Source organism: Haliaeetus albicilla, chromosome 22, assembly GCF_947461875.1.
Source record: "Haliaeetus albicilla chromosome 22, bHalAlb1.1, whole genome shotgun sequence".
NCBI lineage: Eukaryota > Metazoa > Chordata > Aves > Accipitriformes > Accipitridae > Haliaeetus > Haliaeetus albicilla.
Genome location: NC_091504.1, coordinates 24,140,338 through 24,163,349, shown reverse-complemented (window position 1 = coordinate 24,163,349; position 23,012 = coordinate 24,140,338). Strand labels below are relative to the sequence as shown.

General features: G+C 44.0%; 1 protein-coding gene across 2 annotated transcripts in view; it reads right to left on the bottom strand.

The window, feature by feature from the left end:
- The window catches only part of LMF1 (lipase maturation factor 1), a 204,607-nt gene that overhangs the window by 161,496 nt on the left and 20,099 nt on the right, over positions 1 to 23,012 (bottom strand). Inside the window, exon 3 of one of the 2 annotated variants that reach the window (XM_069810464.1) lies at positions 17,588 to 17,598. The exons of the other annotated variant lie outside the window; for it this stretch is intronic. Within the exon in view, the coding sequence (XP_069666565.1) occupies positions 17,588 to 17,598 (11 nt within the window). The remainder of the gene's footprint in view (positions 1 to 17,587; positions 17,599 to 23,012) is intronic. 2 annotated transcript variants of the gene reach the window in all.

Here is a 23,012-nt window from a genome sequence, read left to right as displayed (position 1 = left end):
GCTGGCTGGGTTTGCACTTTGGTGTGAAAACCCAGCAGTGCCTAGCAAAGTGGTTTGCAGAGCCAGTTTATCAGCAAAGATGTCCTGACGCTCATGCAACCTCTGGTCACAGTCCTGGTTCAGGTCACCCCAACAAAATAACTCTCTTGCCCCTCTGACAGATCCTGCATCACCAGCTTTCTGAAGAAAGACACGGGGTTGGGCATCCCAGCAAACATCTACCTACAGCAAGTCCAAACGCTGCCCTTCTCCAGCCCAGCTGCAAACGCCGTGAAGCCTTCCTGGTAAAGAAAGGAAGGGAGAAAAAAAGAAGCATGTTTTCCCACAAATATTACCATTCCCCGAGTTCTGCTGAGAAGCTGCCAGTTGGAAGGATTCAGCGGTTTAATGATAACATAACACAGCGTACAGCAAGATTTTCCTTTGCCCCTCGCCACCCCATGGCCACAAAGCAGCCAGCCACGGTTAGGCTGCCGGCAACCTGGGTGGTGGGTTTCCCATGCGTGCGACATCACATTCACTTGCAAGGATATTCTGCAGCATATAATTAGAATTTTTGCTTCTAATTTGAAGAAGCAGCTTTTTATATTTTTATATAAACCGCTGAAATCAACCACATTAAAAAAAAATCACACAGGATAGTGACAACTGATATTAAACAGCTATTCACATATGTCCCAATACCACAAGACTCGTACACCCGCTCGGCTCTCCCCGCTGTAAGAAATCCAAATGACTTCAGTGCATAAAATGAACCATATGAATTAATCACTGGCTTTTCTGTCCTCACTCTACAGCGTTATTAATTCAGGCTGAAAACGCATGTGCCCCAGAACAAAGAGTGATCCAGCAAGGGAGCATGTAGTTCGCTAAGCATTCAGCGACGTAAAGCCAACCTGGAAATGCAAAATAGCAAGTACCGCTTGGGGAGTTTCCATACAAATGGTTATCAATATCCCAAAGCAGGGGATAATATCCTGCAACCGCTTTAATGCTGAAATTGCAAGTGAATGGAAACACCTCTAAAATAGTCACTCAAAGAATGCATTCTTTTTATCAATAGAAATAACCATCCAGTCTTTGATGCGAACCTTCAATCATTAATGGGAAACTTGTCAGTAAAGCTGGGGGCTGAAATTCAGTAACTGGAAACATGTGTGAAGGTAGCCTGAACACCAGCACCGCTTACACCAGTGATTTATCATACACTTGAGGCCACAGTACGCTCACACCAATAAAGCCCTGGATGGAAGGGAGAAAAAAATGTTTTATTTTAAAATAATTTGAAACATGGTAAAGGAACCAAAAGCAATTCTAAAATACCTGCGTTATTTGTTAAAATAATTACTCTATAAACCAGCCAATTTTAAAATATTACTGTGTGCAGTAAACTTTCGTACAAAAAATTACTCTTCTCTCTAATAAATGTAGTATTGCTGAGCTGGTCTCGAAAGCTACTTAAAAGAGATCAATAGCTTTTTAGCACGACACAATGTCCCACTCTAAATGACTACATGGAAGGATATGTACAGTTATCAAAGATAAAACATTTTTTGAAGTATCTAGAAATGTGGAAATAAAGAGAACTGAGCATAGCAAGCCTCTGGACCAAAAGGAGTGAAAAAGTGCTTTGTTTCAAAAGAAGAGCCCAGATCCTCTTTCAAACCGATGTATCTGCAAAGAGGGGAGTTTTTAGCAATTATCTGGAATTTCTGGAGATACTTGTTGGTCTACAGAGTTATTTCCATTACAGAGGGTGGCCCTGCAAAGCAGCATGTGTGACAAAACCATATGGATACCTACAGCTCCCTCCAGCCCAGCTGCACCAGTTCAAGGCAGCAGGTATCAGCAGTCCAGCAGCAGGAGTTATTTTCTGGCAATCACATGAACCTTCCAGTTCACAGCAGTTTTATACCTGGTGCTTGTATAAACATGGACTATTTTGCCTTCCGTGTGTGCATGGCCAGGGACACAACTGCAAAACCGACTACTTACTTTCACATACAACCCGAGCAGGAAAAAAAGCTGTGGCAACCCAGGATTTAGAAGTGAAATAAAACACTCGAGAAAGATATTCATGTACAGGATAATTTTCCAAAGAGAAAGTGCTGACCCTTAAAGAGTGGCATGTGTCAGGAGTTTTTTAATTTAATTTTACTTTAAATTCACAAAGGAGAAGTTCAAAATGCTGTTCGTAACCATAAGTTAGAGTTAAAAGGTATACAATAAAAATGTACACCGATTTCTTCTGGACATAAATCCAAAAGGTAAGATTGTGCAACATCAGTACTTCATATTTAATAATAACAAACAGATGGGAAAATATTATAATAAATTATTCTAACTGTCTAAGATGTGTGCCAGAAAGTCTTGGCCAAATTCCCCTGCTTAACTATCTATATACCATTTTCACTGCACAGATCTCGGAGCTCTCCATATTCCTGTAGATTGAAATATACGCAGCAAGCGACTTTCTTTTAAAATAAATAAATAAAATCACCATCTGAGCTACAACTGTAGAGCTGACACAACACTGCAAAACGTGAGCAAGGATTTTATACGACGAACTGTGCTGTATCACGACACAGAAGGAGCTGCAGCACTGATCACGAGACCCAGGAGCCCATGAGAAACCCCCAAGGATGTGGATTTATCTTTGCTCTGAGGTCTGGTTCACTCTTGTATCTGGGGGTAAGTTTTAAAGCCCAAATGACGCTTCAGATTGAACCTCACCCACTCCGCAGCAAGGACACAGGCAACACAGCTCTTAGCACTGAAAGCCTTCCAACTCCCTTCCCAAGGGCTCGACAACCAACACAGCTGTAAATCCTGGAGCCTTTTAGGACAAAGATCTCTGTGCCGTGCCCGCAGATCTGCACGAGTGTGGAAATCGGCGTGGAGCGATGCTGCTCGGTGCCAGCGCCTGCCCCGGGCGATGTCGGGGCCCCGTGGCCGTTCCTGGCCCCGGTTCAGTTGCTGGCATTTAGGGCTGCTCAGCACCAGTATCACCTGGGCATTTCACAGATGGGCCCAGGGCACCAGGTTAACCTCCTGCTGAAGCCTCGGGATGAAGGCACACGCGTTTCCATGTAAACATCAATTCCTATAGCTGGATTTTCTGAAGCTCAAATTTAAAGTGTTGAATCTAAATCACTTAATCTTGACTTTGAAGTGTTCTCCTCCTCCTCTCCCTGGCCATGAGCTATCAGGCACGTCTGTTTTAAAAGCTGAATAACTCAGAAGAGGTCATATTAAGAAGTAAATCACGTAAATGAGAACATAATACATTTATCGGTTAAATACAGAGGACGAAGAGTAGCATTTCAAAGCTTAACAAAGGGCAGAATAGATAGAAAGAGCTACAGCCCTGTGTTACCCCCTTAGACACCTCCCTGGCATCAATTTCCCCCTTGCTGCCCTTCCCCATCCCTCTGGTAATTTTTCAGTGTCTGCAAGCAGAGCGGAGCAGCCCAGCATACCGGCTCTGTGCCATGCTTCCTTCCAAGCGAGATATCCAGCACAGCTGGGCAGATCCAACTGCACTGACGTTATTCCAGATTTACACCTGGAATTTGGCCCTCGTGTTTACCAAACTGCATTAAAAAAAAAAAAAAAAAATCCCAGCAGCATTTGCCCTCGTGACAATTGGTGATAACAAATGGCTGTCCCGCAGCTACAGCAGCCCGTCACTCCCATCGCTGACAGCCTTCCTCCTGCAGCTGCGAGGCCAAGCAGAGACATCACACGGGGGAACTAAGCTCTGCCATGCACTCCAGCTCTCTATTCGAAAATAACAACATTACCTCAGCAATCCGAAACAAGGGACAACAACGATTTCCCCATCGGTTTCTACCCCTCATCCTTCACCTTTCCCATTGCTCCTTTCCCCAGAGGAGCCTTCCTGACGTCTCCTCCCCACCCTGCACCCAGATTGCTCATTGCTTACTTATTGCATAGCTTGTTTATTCCCCCCTCACTCTTTTTTTCTGGGGGGATCACCTTTGCTCTCTCCTTTCACCCCTCCCACACAAAAGTACCACCCTATTTTTGGAGAACTGCAGGATGACTTTTCCCCTCAGCACCACCGCTCAGCTCCCAGGCAGACCTCCACCGCGTGCAAGCGCGGTCGTCCTGCGCTAGCCCCAACACCTCCTCTGCGGAGGCAAAAAAGTCCGTCTGTGCAGAAGGCAGGCGGCTGGGTGGTGACAGCCGACCAGGCTTGGAGCTGCAGGACCTATTCCTGCCCTTTGCCGTTTCCCACTCATCCCTGGAAGCCGTCCCTGCATGGGCTTCGGCAGGCAGGTCGGAGCCCAGCCTGCCCACGCAGCGAGCCGGCCAGCCCCGAGCCAGCTCCAGGGAGGTTGAGCAATCCTTCTTGAGAGGCTCAGGCTGCACGGCTAAAACCACAGCCTGCCGCTCGGGATTCCTTATCCTTCCTACTCACAGAAGCAAAAGGGCTCCATCCCGCAGGTCTTCCAGCCGAGCTCGAGGTTAGTTGCTGAATCGGACACAACCCAACGTGGCTCAGGCAAGCGCGAAACAAAACAGAAAATTGCCCCGTATCTCCTCCCTGATGAATGTTCATAATAAATGGCAAATCAAGAAGTAACCTCATAAACCTCCGCACCTCAGCTATCTGCTCCACTAAACCCTGAGCTGTTTAGTCCGGTTTTAATGGTGGTTTAATCACCTAATTGCCTGAAAGCATAGGATAGAAATCAAAATCCCGCTACTAAAACACTGTTATTTTAGGCACTGTGCCTTAACCGAGTAGCAACCTCTCGCTCTTCTATAGCGGCTTTACATAAAGGTCTGGAAGCACCTTAGGGAAAGTCTTATCCCCACCTGATGTCAAGGGGAACAGGTCGTGGAAGATGCGGTTAATACGCATCAGGCTCATCTCCCACCCACCGACAACACAGCCTGCTCCCTCCCCGCAACAGCCACGTACCCTTGGGAATGGAGCACCTCCTTCAGGCGCTGAGCCTTCTGCTGAGCGAGGAGAGGAGCCACTTTTGCTCTTTCGGAGACGATAAAGCACAGCATCATACGCCCTCCTCTTCCCCTCCCGTCCGGCACACCTGCGGCTCGTGGGCCAGCACCCTCTCCGGCTTGGCTACCTGCAGTTTTCCTGCCATTCAAGGGTCCTCCTAGAGGGATTATGACTTGGACAGATAATTTTGGCATGCATGTAGGCACCCCCCCCCCCCGCCCCGTACAAAAGAATATGAAAATACAAGACAGTTGCAATAAAAGCGCCAACTGTTCTGAATCAAGGCACGAGAGCCAAGGTACAGCAGAGATTTCAGCACTGGCAATTGCAGGGTGGAATTTACTTTGAAATCCTGACACTTATCTCTTTTGACTAACATAAAATATGTACCTTGGCTCACGCTCACTTCCTATATACGACTGGGAAGAGGATGGCTTAACACTGCGGTTTCACCCAGTTTAGAAACGGAAAAGAAACCCATGAGAAAAATTATTTCGCTAGACTAAAAATAAATAAATGAATCAAATTTTTTAAGAGTTTAAGGGAACATGGTGGATGCAATGAGGAGGTAGTCAGAAGTATTTGGCTAGGTAGCATTCTCCTTAAATCAAAAATGATAACATAAAACTGTAATACTCACGTGGTAGTATAGTATTTAAGAAAATAAGGGCATCCCGCTCAGCAGCGTGCTGAAGCTCCCAGGCCTCAGTAGGAAGCAGATGCATCAGCTTTGACTTCTGTGCAATGATGCCACAAATCACATAAAAACACACAAGATATTTCAGGTCCCAGTTGCCCCAGTAAATTCCTTACAGTCAAACAAGATGCTTTGGGGATAGTAAGAAAACCAGCAGCTCCAAGGCCCAAGCTCCCTGGCGTGGTCGGTATCTGAGACATTGCTCAACACAATTCAACAGCACAGCGCACACTCTTCTCTGCACGCCCTCTCTTTTGTTTCAAATTTTGCACATTTGCTCTTGTAATGATTTTACCCAAAATCTGAAGTTCAGATGTGTTCAAGAACACAGCCAAATCCCATTAGGTTTACAAAGATACAGGTTTTAAATTATGCTAAATCATTAATCATTTTCTTCACACAAATCAGTCCATTTGCTCAAAACTAAATCTGGGGAGAGGCAAGAAATGCAGTATTTCTAGTTGCTACTAAGCCTACAGATTTGATCTTAATTCGGCTTTGAGGTGCTGCACTGTTCCATTTTTTTGCATGCACAAACACACTACTGCTAGCACACTTTTTGCTATAATAAGTGCAATTGCTTTCTAACTTTCCATATACTAAGTCTCTCTGAACTAATGACACACTTTTTTCTAATTTAAAGATGGCAAGACAAAAAGAGTTTCAACAATTCCAAAAACTTTGACTTCATTTTCCTGATCCAGAAATCTGTTAAAACCGGTGCATTCCCACGAATTATCTCTATTACAAGGAAACGGCATTCTTGGACAAAGGAACTTTAAGAAGAAATCCATAGGCGGCTCCATTCATGTGGTCACTCACTTTTGCATCAATTTCTGCAAAGACAGTGAAGAGTGACAGCTTGTTCCCTGCTCCGGAGAGATCAAGGAGTCCGGCACTTAGAGGAAGATCAAACTTGACCTCTGGCTCTCGCTCCATTACCCAACCCCAGTACTTCTACCAGTCTTTATACTTGGAGTGAACACAGAAAATGCAATAAACTTCACAATACAGACTTGTGAAGAAGCACACAGGCTTCAAAAAGGGACTCTGCCAGCATAAATACATTAACCTCTTCAGCCCTCAGTAGCATCGAACAGTCAAATAAATACCCTTAAGACAACAACTTAAAAGAAGGAAAAAAAAAACCAAACAAACAACCAAAAACCCCACACCACTCCTCCTCATCCCAGCAAGAAAAAGGAAACAAAAAAAGCAGATGAGAGCACACTAGGATCCATGTCCTGAAACCGGGCCTTTATTTTATTGGTCAAGTCAGTGGATTAATACTGGTTTTTAATGCATGGCCAAAAAAAGTTAGTACCAGATACAAATGGGCAGGAATACTGAAGTGTTCTTCCTCCTTCCAAAACACCATTTCCATTGCAATGCTGTTACCGCTCCCTCCACATCTGCATTTGAGCAGCTGGGATTTTGTACAGAGACGCTCAAGGTACGGTGCAGGTCTGCTGATGATTCTCCAGACAAAGACCTTTTTAAATCCTATGACTGATTAAAAAAGACAAAAGATCTAGACCATTTAACCTGACCCAAACTCCCGTGCATTTCTGCTCATCAAACACTCCTGATGGAAAGCATCCAGAAACCTACAGACTTCTACTCAAACTTCCATACTCCAGATCAAATCCAGAATAAAGGAAGGATGAAGAACATCCCCATAGACTTGGATTCCTTAAAAAGGGCCCATACTCTCACCGACCTTCCTCAGGGCTCCACACACAACTTCCTTTTGCTGCCCAGAGATGCCACGTCCCAAGACCTCAACCCTTTAATTTGTAATTCTACCATATACCTCAGGAACACCCAACAAGACCCACCATCCCCAAGGAGAATGGTGCTCCGAAACTTCACATTCAGAGCTGTAATCATCCTCTATAAATTACTGCCATAAAAATTTACGTGATATATATCAGGTCAGAAAAAGGGCATTTGAATGGTTAACCAGACATAGATAAATCAGATGCACGTTAGAAATGACAGTGTGGTTAATGGAAAATAAAAATGCCAGCAGTTCCTTGGATGTCCTTCAGTTTATTATTATTATTATTCAGGGGTTACTCTGCACATCAAGGTTTATTTAACTTCAGAAAAATAGAAAAATAAAAATAAAACTTGTTCTCCCATGCCAGACTTGAACTTTTGATCGAAGCATGCCTTGAAGACAACTCTGCCCATCTTTCAGCCTCCTTCTATCAAAAGCCTGGCGATATCACAATGAATTTAAACAGCGCCTTGCTGAGAAGTGTCAGCCTGTTGAAGCCAACGCTGTCATGGACCTAATCCATTGTTGTCACTGGATTCTCCCCAACTTCTCTTTCACACTAAAAATCAGAAAAAACTTTACTACCCATCTCCCACTTTTGAGGTGTATTATGCTTTTATGTTGGCCTTCTGGCTTGCAAGACATATTCCCTAGAACTGACTGCTTTCTAAAAGGTAAAACAAGTAAGTGGACTATGCCTGGGCTGTGCTGACTCTTGGCATTTATGACAACTGGCAAATAGCACAGGGACAACAAGAGTGCCATTATTCCTGCTCGGCAGCTTGCAACAGAATGCTCAAGATCCTTCAAACACGGTGACACATAGGTGAGCACTACGGCCAGAAAGAAGGCACTATTCAGAAGCAGAAAAACCAGCAGTAACCCATAAACGAGGTGAGGACATAAAATAAAGCTGACGTCCTCTGCAACTGCCTAAACACTTAAAAAAAAAAAAAAAAAAATCCTATTTCAAACAGTTGTCTGAGTTTTGTTTTTAAAAATAGAACAAAAGGAAAAAATAATCGCATAGTACAGTATTTACAAGAGCATTTTTTGTGGCTATTGTACAAGCTTAGCCTTGCTGAAAGACTTTGCTCCAGTTTTGCAGAGGGAAAATTCATGCTTTTGTGTAATTCAATAGGAACAACCAAAAGAGGGAGAAGCAACAACTCCCAACAGTCAGTACAACTGCTGCAACCTCTCGGTAACCCACAAGCTGAGCAAGGTCAGAGCGGTCATACCTGCCTGGTTACCTTTCGGAAACCCGTCTGTGCTGCAGGACACGGATGATAACTCTGCAGATGGCACTCTCGCCTGTGCCGCACCTCCCGTCCCTCCTCACTGCCGAATTGGTCCCAAATCCGAGCACACCCAACGTTACAGCAGGGCTGGGCAGGTGAAGCTCCGCTTTTCTGGATGATGCACAAAACTGAGGATCTTATCGTTGGGGTCATTAAAATTCCCACAGGCTTTTGTGAAGGAGTGGGAAAATTAATCACCCTCTCCCGGCCACACTCCAACTGGGTAATTACATTTGACCTCCTTAAACCCCCCCGAACAAGTGGGCATTGTGTTCAGGTTACCCTGTCTCACGCTGTGCACCGTCCCCACGCATTATTAGACAGTGCTAAACCTCAGCCCCAAGCGGTGGCAGCCTTTTGGTGGTGGGCAGCATTCCCCTTGCCTATAGAGAGTTTGGAACAAGCTTTTTTCTTTGGCAAAAGAAATGCCTTCTTTTTTTACACAAACAAGTAGCAATCAGTCCAAGCTGGGATGTTTGGACATAAGTCAAATCCTCCTCAAAAATTTGAGCGTGATCAGAGCCAGTGCCTTTGTTCAGATATACCTCTCTATGAAAAGGCTACTATAAAGATTTTTTTTATTAGTATTATTTTTTTTAAGAAGTGAGCTGGCACTTTTATTAACCCTAGTCTTGGTTTTGCTTTTGCACAGGAAGCCACAACCGGGAACACTGCACAAAGTCCCAATTTTAACGGAAACGCTTAACACAAATCCAACGTAAGCTCAAGATAGCAGATAACAGAGACACTAATGCAAGATAAGGAGAACAAGCGCTGGCTTTATAACGCACACAAGCTAACTCAGTGCCAGTACCAAACTGTTCAGGTATATTTGTGAATAGGTGCACTCTTACATGCTTATAGCAATTAGAGTTAAATCGAAATGCATTGTCTTTCTCCTAGTACAAAGATGCCCAGATTTAAAATAAATACCCACATATACAAATTTTCCCTCATTAGAATCTTGTCAAAAGGATAAAAATCTAAGCAGACATTAATACCATTGCAGCAAGCACAGTAAATCCTTTCCTTATAAAGGAGGAAAAGCACCCAAAAAGGGAGAATGCATTCCAGGAGAAAACGTGGAGGTTATGAAGCTTTGAATACAATACCCTCGCTATTTGCACACAGATTTGCAAAAACAGAAGCTACGATTATAATTGCAAATTACTACACCTGCTCCAGCCAAACTGGGCATTCGCAGCTCGATCTGGGCGATAGCATCCGAGCTCTCGCCAGAGGCGCAGCGCTCGCGTGCGAGCCCAACGCCGACCGAACAACGGGGCTGCCTGTCGCCGCTGCTGGCAGAGACAGAGGCTTCTGCATCCTCGTGCAGGCTGTGCCTGTTTTTGAAGCACACACTGAACAAAATACCCTGTAATCCGCTGCATTCCAAGACCCGTAGATGACATCTATGCCACCAGACCTCCAAGACCTCCTTTTTTTGCTGTTTTATCTTTAATTCCTGCAGCTTTCTAGCCACAATGCAGGTTTTCAGGCAGACTAGACACATCACTAATGAAAACACACGCACTCATTTTGTATTTCCACCATACCTTTAATGCCGAGGTTTCAAAGGGATGCAGCAATTCGGCGACCTCGCAGAGCACAAACGGCACTCAGGTCACGTGTGGGCACCTTGCCATACTGCTGTATCTCCACGGCTGCTCGCTGTAATGACTTTATAAAGTCTTTTGGCTTTTATGTCTTTCTATGCCAGCTGCAGGCGGGCCAATTACAACATAATATGGGGAGAACATCCTTGACCTAGTCCAAACTCAAGGCACTGACCATGCATAGACACTTTTTGGGAATAATTTTAACTGAAACAGTAAACCGCCTCATAACTGATGCCATGCACCGTACAGCACTGCATTTCTGCTCCACCAAGAACTAAAAGCTTAGTTTAAGCAGTGCAGACTGAAATAGGAGGTAAGTGTCCCAGCCACACCAACAACAGATGCTTGCCTTCTAATGGTGGTCAACGTTCTTCCAAACTATGGGAGACAAGGATCCAACTTCTCTGCTTTAAAACTAATATTGGAGGAAATTTCATTTAACTTTGGCAACGCATCAAGGCAAGAGCCTTAATGAAGGAGAGCTCCACTCCTGCTAGTCGCCCAGTCCAACTCGCCTTTTTCTGAGGAAAATCTCTGCCTGCAAGAAGCATTTTTGTTTGTTTCCTTTTTATTAAGGCTAGGACAAAAGTCAGTCACAAGAGCTGCAGAGAAACAATTTGCTTAGGGAAAGGGTTTCCCAGTTTCTGCAAGACCAGCGTTCCCATTCCACCCACTTACATTCCTGTATTAAGAGAAAATAAAAATCACATCCGCAGGCCGGTCATCGGTTACACAGGTCGACATCCAGGCAACATGGCAAAGGGCTGAAAGAAAATTACTTGCATGGAAAGATCTTGTTTGAAGAAGTTATGCACTCGTTGCAGCACCACCATTTACATCAGTCCTTGTTAAGAAGTATTTTATCCTTTATAATAATTTGCATAATTGCTGCAATCAAAGGCACTACTTTACAGTAATAACTTTAATGGCAGATTTTTCCTTAAACATTCTTTTTAAAAGGTACCTCCCAAGGTTGGTGCATCCATATGCCAGTAAAAACAAAGACAGGAGGTGACACTCAGGAAACACATGGTGTGGAGAGGGACCAGTTGCTTTTTGGTTTGTGCTTTGTTTATGCTTTATGATGCTCAAAATGTATCACAGAACATAAACCTTTGTCACTTAAACAGCAGCCTAGTTGGCACATTGGCAACTCCCCGGGTTTTTTAATATTAATTTTGATATTTACTGTTTGTAATCTTATTATGGGGGAATCTGGCTTCTTTCCAGGCTAAAACAAGGGCTTGTGAGAGTCCATGTCTCACTCTTCAGCTTGCCTTCCCTGATCATAGGTTAGCAAAGGAAAACGTAAAGCCTGACAAGTGCATTCAATACATACAGCAGTGACTTGCTGGGTGATGTATCATTATTTGGGGATGTACCATTAACACATGGACAGTCATTTCAGCAGCCAGCCAACAAAGACCACCACCAGCAAAACAATAAATACAGCTTACAAGTTTTGTATTATTTCATGCCTTCAGTTCAGTAGTTGCAGACACCTACAAACAAGCAAACTACTATTAAAAAAAAAAATAATAAAAAAAAAAAAGAACTGGAAGTCCCTTCTCAAAAGACCTTGTGGTTTCAGGAGACATCCCAGGAAGCCTGGACAAGCAGATGGGCGCATGGATGGGGAGGGAATAGGTACAAAGTTGATAGCTGCTCAGCACTTTTGGGGCATAGGACTTGCTACAGCAATTTTCTTAAGAAGTAGAAGCTCTAGCCTGCTTGTCTCAGCTGCATGGAGACATGAGCACAAGAACACAAAGGTAATGGCTACAGGGCTTCAATAGCATTGTAAAGTTATTTTGAAGATGGTCAAGAACCACTGGCCCAGCTTTGAATATAAAACATGGATGTAAAGCAAACAAGCTGAGATCCAACGGCAAGTTAGCAGTGGAAGCCAGCTGGGATTTCCACCCACCAGCTCCAGCACGGTGTCCTGAGGTTTGTGTCCTCCAAATAAGATGGCTTCATTTCAAACCCCAGGGTGTTTCACCAATGCAACTCCATCACCAACTTGATGCTGGGATGCTCCTCACGGCAAGCTTAACCAGGACCCCGAGACCATCGTGGCTTTGTCCAAGAGGGCTCTGCACCTTGTCCGTAGGGCAGCTCCTTCCCCAGGCAGCATCAGCAGAGGACTTGGGGGGAACACTTCCACTTAATTGAGGTTCTCAAACGAGTCAGGCCTGAATGAAGGCATGTAGCCTTTTAATGCAGGTCTAATTACATTAAAACAAAATGCTTTCGTGAACATGGAGAAAGGCTGGGGAGAGAATCAGACAAGCTATAAATTAAAGCAGAGGATATGAATACCATGCAAGCTGCAGTGTTAGGGTTAACGTGGGTCTGGAAACAGTTTAGAGAAAACCTGGTGTGGCTAGGGGCCAGCTCCGAGTTTAGTTGCTTTGGGCTAATCGTTTCCTTCAGGCAGGCTACTCTAGCACACTAATAGGTTTTAATAAAAACTTCCAATTGGGCCAGTAAACCCCTCATTAAGCTGTTTTTAAAGCATGAATTTAAGAGCGGCGAGGGTAAAAGGTCACGAGGAGTATTTAATTCACAACGGCTGGCAAAAGGTGCTGTTGTGATTGAAAACACCAGAGTTCAAGTGTCCAGGGCCACATAAACATCCGACTCTGTCACTAGACCTGGTTAAGTGACAGCTTGAAAAATAGATTTAATAAGACAGAGAGAAAAGTTTCCCACTCTTACACAAGAAATAGGTACAGCAGATCACAATACTAGCCAGGAACAGGAACAGTCGGTAAGCAGTCCCGTCCCTCCCATCTCGGCACAGGGGGAGGATGAATAAATAGCAGCCCATGGCCATCTGGGTGTTCAACCCCGCAGCGATTCCCAGGGGCTTGCTGGGACGCTCGCGCCGCGGCTCCATGGTCTCCTGCTGCGAACAGAACAAAGTTCTCCGGGAATAACACGGACCAACCCATCCTCCGCGTCCGGCTGCCACTGTCTCTCCCACATGCCGTCTGTACAGCGAGCTACCGGAGTAACAAGTGCCATCGGGTGCGAGCATGATACTTATGTGCTGCCATGCGAAAAAGCAAACCTCTGCCAGTGAATTCTCTTGCACTCAGGCAACCTCACACCCACCACGCAGATGCTGCAGATGGGCCTGCAGGAATCGACGGGTTAGCTCTGGGCACAGTTCAACCCAGACACATCCCCATCTCAGTACACTTTTAAGCTAAGCTTTGGACCTGCACTAGTGAAGTTTGACCTCAGTCATTTCAACTTACTCTCACGTTCTTCTGTGACCGCGGCACTGCTCACTAGTATAGTGCAACTAATATGAAAACGTCTCTCCTTCCTTGGAAACATGCACTCACAAAGGAGAAACATCTCAATCTTGTACAGCAAAAGCCAGAACCCCAGCTGTGCACTCTAACATTTAATTTTATGCCAATGCACATCTAAAATTCAAGATCCCTGAAGACCTTTTAAAAGAAAATCCTCCTTGGAACAATTTGCATTGAAGTAAAGAGTGAGGATTTAAAAAGTAATGGAGAATTACGTACGCTCGGCTCTCAACTTTTTATTCTACTTCTAATCAAAACACACTTCATCTTAAATTCTGAAGATAATAGATGCAATATAAAATTTGGGGACAGGCATGGGTATGAACTAAATTATTTGCTTATTCCATGTTTACAGATAATGGAAAAAACCTAGGAGTTTAATTCAACCTTCAGTGATTGTCTTCTCTCCATACCAAAATTAACAAGAAAGTTTACTGTAAGAGGAAAAAAAAGCTCTTACTTTTAAAATATGCTTCTAATTCTAGCCATACAGTTGGCCTGCAAAGAGTGCAGAAGCAAGGCGCTCTGGAACAATCCCCAAGGAAACATTTGCTTTGGCTCCAAATAGGACACTTTTGTGCATCAAGAGTCAAATAAGATCAGCTGCTTCTCAATCCTTTCCGTTTAGTGATCCCATTGATTGCCAAAAGGTAAACAGACGCATTTCTGTCTTTTCTGTGTGTTCCTTGCTGGGAATCCAGATTGCTGCTCCGAGAGGTATCCGACAGCCATGGAGGTGACGATGTGGAGTCAGAATCTCCCTGGACAGTTACATCATTTTCCCACATCACACCTGGATTTTTACTCTACAGAGAGATGTGGCTGTTCATTACAACTCATGCGATCTTTGCAGCTTTTCTGGAGCTCTTCTCAGCTCCCCACTGGTATCTCATTTGACCAGTATCTCGGGACAGACTTAGGGCCATCAAACTGTCTTCTGAATATCTGGGGCTACTTAACACAGTAATAAGGCAGAAGAAAGAGGACAAGAAAACCTGTAAAAGAGCATAATTTTTTTCAAAGCCTCTGTTAGAACAGAAATAATAAATCACTATATTAAATCAGGCTTCCACTGGAAAAAAACATCCTTGGGGGTATCTCAGACAGAAGCATCATCAGGAACTACTGCTCTAGGGGAGCGCACCCTTGCCCAGAAAGGGTCTGAAACAGCAAAGCTGTCAACACCACAAATCTGTTGAAGCAGCTTTGGTCTCATTCTAAGCCAGGAGAAAAGATGTCCTTCATTTTAAAGAAGGATAAAATAACAAGTTGACCTTGCTGGTTCCTTCTAGTCCCAGCATCGCAGCTGCATCCTTCAGAGAGAGGGAGACCTGCCATTTCTGGAGCTGAGCCAGGACCAAAGGTGCTGAGCAAGGCCAGCTGGCTCGCGGTAGCACACACAGGTCACCAAGGCACCTAGAAAGGGACTTGAACAGAGACAGCCATGGAGGAAAGCCCTTGGTACACCAAAGCTCAAGGAGGAGATTTAGGCTGAGGACGAAGTTGCCACAAAAGCTCAGCTCTCCAGAGGCAGCCTGGCCTCTGGCCCCGGAGCCGTGCTCCACCGAGGACAGGCAGCACATCCATCCATCCATCCATCCCCGAGACTCCCGGCAGCCTCAGCTCAGCTAGGAAGAACCAAAGCAATCCAGCATAGTCCGGCCAACAAGCATTCCCACCAGAGTACAGTCCATGCTCAACAACCAGAGCACTGCACTGCCAAAAGCAGGGCAGAAAAGGGACCATCAAGCCATGCGCTCCCGTCCCCTGGCCAGGAGCCTCGCACGCCTGAGCTGTGCCTGTCCACGGGGAGGGACCCGATGGAAGACCGCCACGCGCTCAATCTACAGCCAAATTTATACCCGAATAACAATAAATAAAGCCAAGAAGTTATTACAGCTCGGCTAATTTCAGAACAGCCCTAACCCCCAAGCTGAAGCCCGCTCCAGGATTTGCATTGCGGAGCACCTCTTCACCTTTCAAAGATAAATACTCCAACGCGGACGGTGCTTTGCACCGTGAAAGCCCTTGCACGGCTGTTTCGCAGTTCATTCCCTGAAGTGAGGAGTGTTTTTAATAACTGTTACCTGACAGGAGTAAGAGCAAAGAGCAAAACCTGTGGCAATACCAGTTGATCCCATTTGGCCTAACAGCTTGCTGTTATTTCCAGACTCTGGAGTTCTTTAAAATTCACAGGGACAGCCTGCAATTTTAATAGAGGCTACCAAAATCCATCCTAATGTGTATCAAAAAAAGCACACTTCCTGGAGGGGAATAGGAAACAGTCAGCATTTACAAAGATCTCTCCAGGAATTTTTTTTTTTTTTTAAGATCTTGCTTTGAAGTAGACGCTACCAAAGAATAAGGCTTCCAGAGCTCAGCAATATTTAATGTACTTCTACAGCAATGGATGACAATGTTGTTGTTTCAGCTATATTATAACAAAAATATTGTGGTTTTCCTGTATTCTAACAAAAGTAACTCAAGATTTACATCTCATTCATCTTACTCAGAAGTAGCCCTTAAGCCAAAAACAAGGAAGGGAGAGACCCTACTGCGTACAAAGGACTTCAGTAATCCTCATAGGGTGGCTATCCAGTTGGGACATAAAGAAAGGCCAAAGACAGATAAAACACCACTTGCAAAAAGCAGTTTTTCTACAACCACCAGTGAGAGTGCAAAAACATAGAGAAGATGAGTAACTTGAATTAAAACTAAGATGGGTGTCCTCACTAAACCCAATAAAAGCCTGGATTTGTATTGTAAAGTCCAGCTGATTAAAATACCCACATCCAATGACAAAACCACACAGGAGTGGAAACAATTCTCCATAATGCTCTGCTTCTCCACTTGGTAAAGCACCATCTCAGTGATCCCACATGCATTAAACAGTTCGTTCACTTACAACTGATTAAAATGATCAATTAGTAAGCAAGGAGACAGATGCAATTCCCTGAAGGAGAAGGGGGAGGCACGCTCGGTCATTTCTTTTGCAAGCCTCCCTAATATAAAGACACAAATGAACTTTGTCTATTCTTGTGCCTTATATTAGAATAACCAAATTTCTATTTGTGACTGGCTAGTGACAACTTGGCAACATGAATCCCCTTTTCATCCACACAATGATGCAGCACCCTTCTCCACCCACCCATCCAACAGCATGAGCATCTGGCTGAAGGGATGAGAAGACACGACCAAATAGGCTGTTTTAAGACATTATGCCATGGCAGTCCTTCCCAGAACATCAGAAGTACAGTAGCAGTTTTCCTAACCCTTCCACAGAGAGTAATGTTTTCTACCGGGATTTCTAACTTTCCATTTAGACTCCGGCTGTGGGTTAGAGTACCTAATGCTGAAAAAAACCCAACCTGTACAAAGCACGAATCAACCTTCCAGATCTCCAAAGGAGTAATATCTGCACCAATATCACACACCAGTGTGAAAGCAGATGATACGAGTGAGAAGTTTTTGATGTTCATACAATTCACCCAGTAGAAAAGGAATTGGAATTTAGGAGGAACAGGTTTCCTCCCAGGGGATGTCCTTCAGACCTCACTTTGCTTGGTTGCCTCAGGCTTATTTAACTATTCACCTTTAATGTCACCCTCCAAATGCTGCTGTTGGTACTTACACAACCCTTCCACCAAGTCTCCTTCAATCTCAATTTACAGAATTTACAGTTTTCCTTTCCTTAAGGGCATACAGGCAGAAAGAAATTCAGTGAAAGGCAGAGAAGAGAGACAATCGTAACTTAGAAGTTTGACAGAGAGAGATATAGAAAGCAAGCTAGAGTAATGTAAAATCTACATACCCACAAATGCACCAATAAATTATAACTGCAGATTTTTTCTCATTTTTATTCACTTACCAAAGGAATACCTGCAAAACAAAATGAAGAAAAAGCAAAAAAATTAAAATCTTGGTTGATCGATTGTAGAAACCTATGTCTCATATTAGCTTTATTTCAAACTTTACACATTTTGAGTTTCAAAACACATAGTATAGAAACATGCCTGAACCATGTAGCATGCAACTCTAAGGCACTAGATGGTAAATTGTTGCTACCTGGAAATGCAGGAAGAGAAAATTCCTTTGTTTCTGGACAAATTAAGCTGTTATTTAGCACTCCAAGCAATTGGCCACCCTTCTTCCAATAAATATGCTAAAGCAGCATACCCAGAAGAGACAGCACAGTCCCAAATCACAACAGATACTGGGCTTTACAAAGGGCTGCTCCTCACCTTCCCTCTGACTTGAGAAACTCCTCTGAGCGAACAACCTACTCGATAGTGCAGCTTAACCAGGCTCCACTGCAAGATTATTCATTTAGGTTTCCAAAGCATGCTAAGTACTTCCCAGGCAGAAGGCAACAACTGAAGTTGTTAAAAACACAAAGCTTAATGCACACTTCTGCACTGAGGAAGTCCACACTGCTGAAAAGCAAGAAGTTACTTCTTCCTAGTGAACTACTCATTAGGTTTTTTTCTGTTTTGAACACAGAAAAGTCTAGCACCATGCCATCTGCTAGCTGACTGCTGTGTACTAGATGCTCACCAATCCTCAGCATCTCAGGAAAAGTGATACACACTTACTGTATCATTTTCATGTGAATTCTTGCCCCAATCTGACGCCTCATTTAACTTGCTTTTTTAACTGGTCTTCTCACTGAAATTACCTTTAGCCTTAGCTACAACATAGTGATTTTCTGTAAGATTACCAGTTCCGATTAAAAATCAAATGCAATGGTTAACAAGTTTTAAGATGCTGTTCTTCAACAGACAGCTTGTGTTTACTCCCATTATGGCTTCAATCCCACATCAGGGCTTTATTATTTGTATCTGCAGCATATTGCATTACACTAACCAAAAAAAACCCACCAGAACCCCAAAACAAAAAAATACCCCAGGCTTTTAAAGATTTTCAGAAAGATTTGCTCTTAGTGAAAATGTCCTGAATAGATGTACAAATTTTATACTCATACACATGTAGTTCGAATAGTTCTACAATCCTTCAATCTAAATATTTTACTACATATTTAACAACAATTTCATACAGGGCTACTGACGTATAGAGACCAGTAACTTTAAAATGCACAACAAGTTTTAATTTTCTTAATAAAAGTGGTTCTTTATAAAGATATCTGTCATTAAGGGCAACCTAACTTTGCTATTCTCCACCACAGTTGTGGTGCAGTTAAACATAAACTTGTACGAATTATTCTTATTTCTTGGCAGAAGTTAAGAACCCCCTGAGGCTCATTTAAAACACACACACACAGAGACACACACAAAATGAGGAATTAATAAAATATTGTATTCTTCTGAACCACATTAAGTTTTCTGACGTGTGTCTGTTGCTGATTACATCAATCTAGGCTCCATAACTTGTCATGTGATGACAGGCAAACACTTGTGAATTTATTTCTCTGAAGAAGCCTGCGATACAAATGCCAAGGAAACCAAACCAAATGGCCCACTCCAAATACATAAAAGCAGCAGGGCTTCTTGCAGGGATTTTTTTTTTTTTTTTTTTAATAGGTACAAACAGACAGGTACCCAATTCCTGCAGACTTCAGGTTGTAGTTTGGAACCTAATTACCATTTTTACTTTTCAAGGTCCTCTTCCTTGCTTATACAGAGTAAACAGAAATGTTTATTAAAAAAATGGATTTTTTTTTTTTTCCTGCTGCCTGCCTTGGCATTTGAAACATCACCGACAGATAATGACAAGTAAAAAACATGGATTTGATTTTGCGGGTTTGGGTTTTTTTGGCAAATTTCAACAGAGTAACTTTTGATCTGCATATTGTCAAAACCAGAAATTTTGCAAATTCAAAGTATATTCCATTCAGATTTTCTAAATCAAATTAAAATGTGATGTCATTTCTGTTTTCTGGTTGGAAAAACAATGCAATTAGCCATGACTTGTCATTAGATGCAAACTTCATGTCACACTTACAAAGACTGTAAGTATCAGCTGGGAATCATAAACATCATCAAATATTTGGGTTAAATTGTTTTCACCACATTGTCATGCTGATTAATTCTAGCTCAAGTATATTCCTGGAAAGCAAAAATTGATAGCAAAACATAGTTTAAACTACATTAAACTACATCACTCCTGATGAAAATACTTCCTGCTGTCAGTGCCCGTGGCAGAGGCAGCATGGAGCTCATCTGGGTTTGAAGACAACGGCTCTGCAAGAGCTTCCCATGGCTCCAAACCACACACGGGCACCACTGTCCAAATGAACAGGGACCTCCCAAATCAACCCAGCAGAAAACACCGCCTTTTCTGTATAACATCTTTTTTTTCCTGCATGCAAAGCATGCGGGATGATGGTTTCTATTTGCTCAAGGAGGAGGAAAAGCAGATCGGCGAGGCTTGGCCAACAAATTTACATATCTTCTCCACTCACCTACCCCATAGCTACACAGATTATTTAATGCATGAGTTCTCTGGGACAGGGACTCCTCTTATAAGTCTGTAAAGCATGACAAAACTCTAAAGAGAGTCTATTAAGAAATACTACTAGAACATAGACAGGAACTCTTATCTTTACATCTATTGACGCTTACTAGGAAAACACATCTGTATTTATAATCCAAAAAAAGAAAAAAAAAAAAACAGTCCTACCCACTATTCACATCCCAGCAGTGCCCAACACCACAAGATCCTTCCAACTAAACTGATTTCCACAGGCAGGATAATTCCCTGCTGCATCCCTAATCTGCAGCTGGTGTTAACAGCTTCTCTCACTGTTCTCCATGGAGAACATCCTCTACAGAAAGTGAACCCAGATGTCAACTTTCATCTCCATTATGAATTTCCCTTATTCTCTGGGCTGTATAACTTGGGATGGGGGAAAAGGTATTTGGATAATACAGACACGTTTTCTATTCTTCATCAGGATACAGCTCCAAAATTTGCTCTAATTAGGTTTCCACAGCAAGTCTCCACAATGGAAACCAGGCAGAAGCTACACTGTGAGGTATCCTTTCCTTGTGAGGGATAGAAATGTGACACATTAACTGCCCCAGTCTTCCCTCTGGTACCCAGCCAGGGAGAGGTGGAAGCAGGGAACCATCCTCCCAGGAGATACCAGCAGCCTCAGACCGCAGCGGGCAATCAAATGGACACACAGCTGGCAGAGGGAAGAGCTTCCTTCCAAAATTTCAGTAACAGGGAAAGCTGGATGAGCCGCCTGCCATAAATCCAGGCATTGCATTATGGGAGAAAAGAAGGGCTAAGCCATGGAAGTATAGAAAATGTGGAAAATCCACCTGCCCCAAGGCAGGACTGACTGTGTGAGAATCACCTCTGACAGATGCCTGTCTAAGCAGCGATGGAGACTCCACCTCCCCCTCCAGATATTCAACCCAGTGTTCCTCCATATGTACATTTAGAAGGCTTTTCCTTACGTTTCACCTGTATCTTCCTTTCCACCATGTAAACCAACAGCTTCTTGTCCTATCCACGTGGAGACAGAGAACACAGAGAACAGCTAATTTCCATCCTCTCTGCTGCTGTCATGCAGTTGAAGATCTTTGTCTCCTTTCCCAGTTTTCCTTTCTCTCAACTAATCAAACTCAGCTCCTTCAGCTTTTCACCACAACAGGACACTTTCTTCCCCGCCGCCGAGGCTTGTGCCTCTTCTCTGCCCAGCATGGGGCCGTAGCCACTTCCAGCGCAATGTGACAACCAGACACGAGATGCTGGCTGACACCTCCGCAGCTCCAAGAAGTGGAAAACCTCATCCACTGCTGTCTTGCACATGACGCTCCTAAAAGTTACTGGTTTACGTGCCTGAAAGCTTGTTTGGTGAACCACAATATACCAACCAAATTAAAGCTGTAAACACTTCAGGATGAAAAACACCAACTTTTCAATGTATGTATACGTACAGTACCTGGCACCTGGGGATCCACTTCCTCAGCACACTGCCTCAAAACAAAGAAGCCAGTTGGCAAACATCGCTTGCAAGAGACCGAGAGTCCATCAAAATGAGATGACAGAATTAGTCTAGTGCACCATTAATTTTAGAACATCATTAACTTAAAAGTGTGGGGGTAAGAAACATTTTTGACAGCTGGTTTCAGTTGCTGCCAAGCCTTTAGTATTGCACAGCGGTCGTGGGGGGAGGAAATAAGCTAGAATGGTAGTAAATGAAACCACTCGTCTGGTTTCTGGATTCACTTTATTGTGGTCACAGATCTCTGAAAACTGGGATTCTGCGCTCTGTAATTACAAGATCCACATTTAAATGGAAGGAACAGGGATAACATTAAAAAAAAAAAGAGCGCTCGAAGATGAGGCTTGCTCCTTGGTTTGCACATGGTGCTGGGAAAGGTGCCTGAGCAGAGATGGAGCCAACCAGCGGAGGAGGGATGGGACGGGACAGCCGCCCTCCTGGAGCCATGCCGGGTGCTCGCACCCATGCCCCATCCCGCACAGCCGCGACACGGTCGGGCACTGCCGCACGGCTCTTCCCGCGGCCGAGCAAGAGGCAGTTCCCAGGCGGCAAGCCATCGAAGCACCGCTTTATTTTCCCCTTGCAAAGGCAGGGAACCAGGCTTGGTTAAGAGACCAAACGTGAATTACCCAACTAAGCCCTGGCACTCGCCAACTGTTCTGTCCATGCTTATTTCCAAAGCTAAAACTTATTCCAAGCCCTGGCTTACGCGACTGCAGAATTTGCCAAACTCAAGTGAAGTTTGCTTTGGTTAAATCCTTCCAGTGCCAAAACCAGATACCGAAACGGCAGCCTCGGGAACCCTACTCTGAGCTGCTCCTTAAGCCAGACGATGAGTCCAAGCCAGGAAAGGTGAGAATGGGAGCTGGCAGCAGAAAGGCGACCACAGCAGCACTGCAGCTCCTCTGCCCGTCTTCACCCCGCCGGAGCCACACCAGGCTGCCCGACCTGCGAAATCGCTGCATTTCCTCCCTAGGCAAGAACAAACTCGAAAAGCATGTGCACAGCAAGTGGAAACAGACACTGATGGAAAATAAAGGGGTCAGCATCAGCCTGAACACGTTCAAGGCCTAGAACAAGAGGTCAGTCCCACTGCGGTGTTTTGGTGTGCGTGCGTGCACGGGGAAGGCAAAACAAAATGAGTGCTCCAACCCTGCTTTTTCAGGACCAGCAGCAGAAAGGTTTTGTATTTCTGCTGCCAGCATGCTGGCAGGTAAAATCCCAGGAAAACTGCTTTTCAGTAATTCCATTCCTTGATGGAAAAAAAAAAAAGGGCAATTTAATTGCATTAATTAATCTCTCTTCGAAGGTTGGCCCCCCA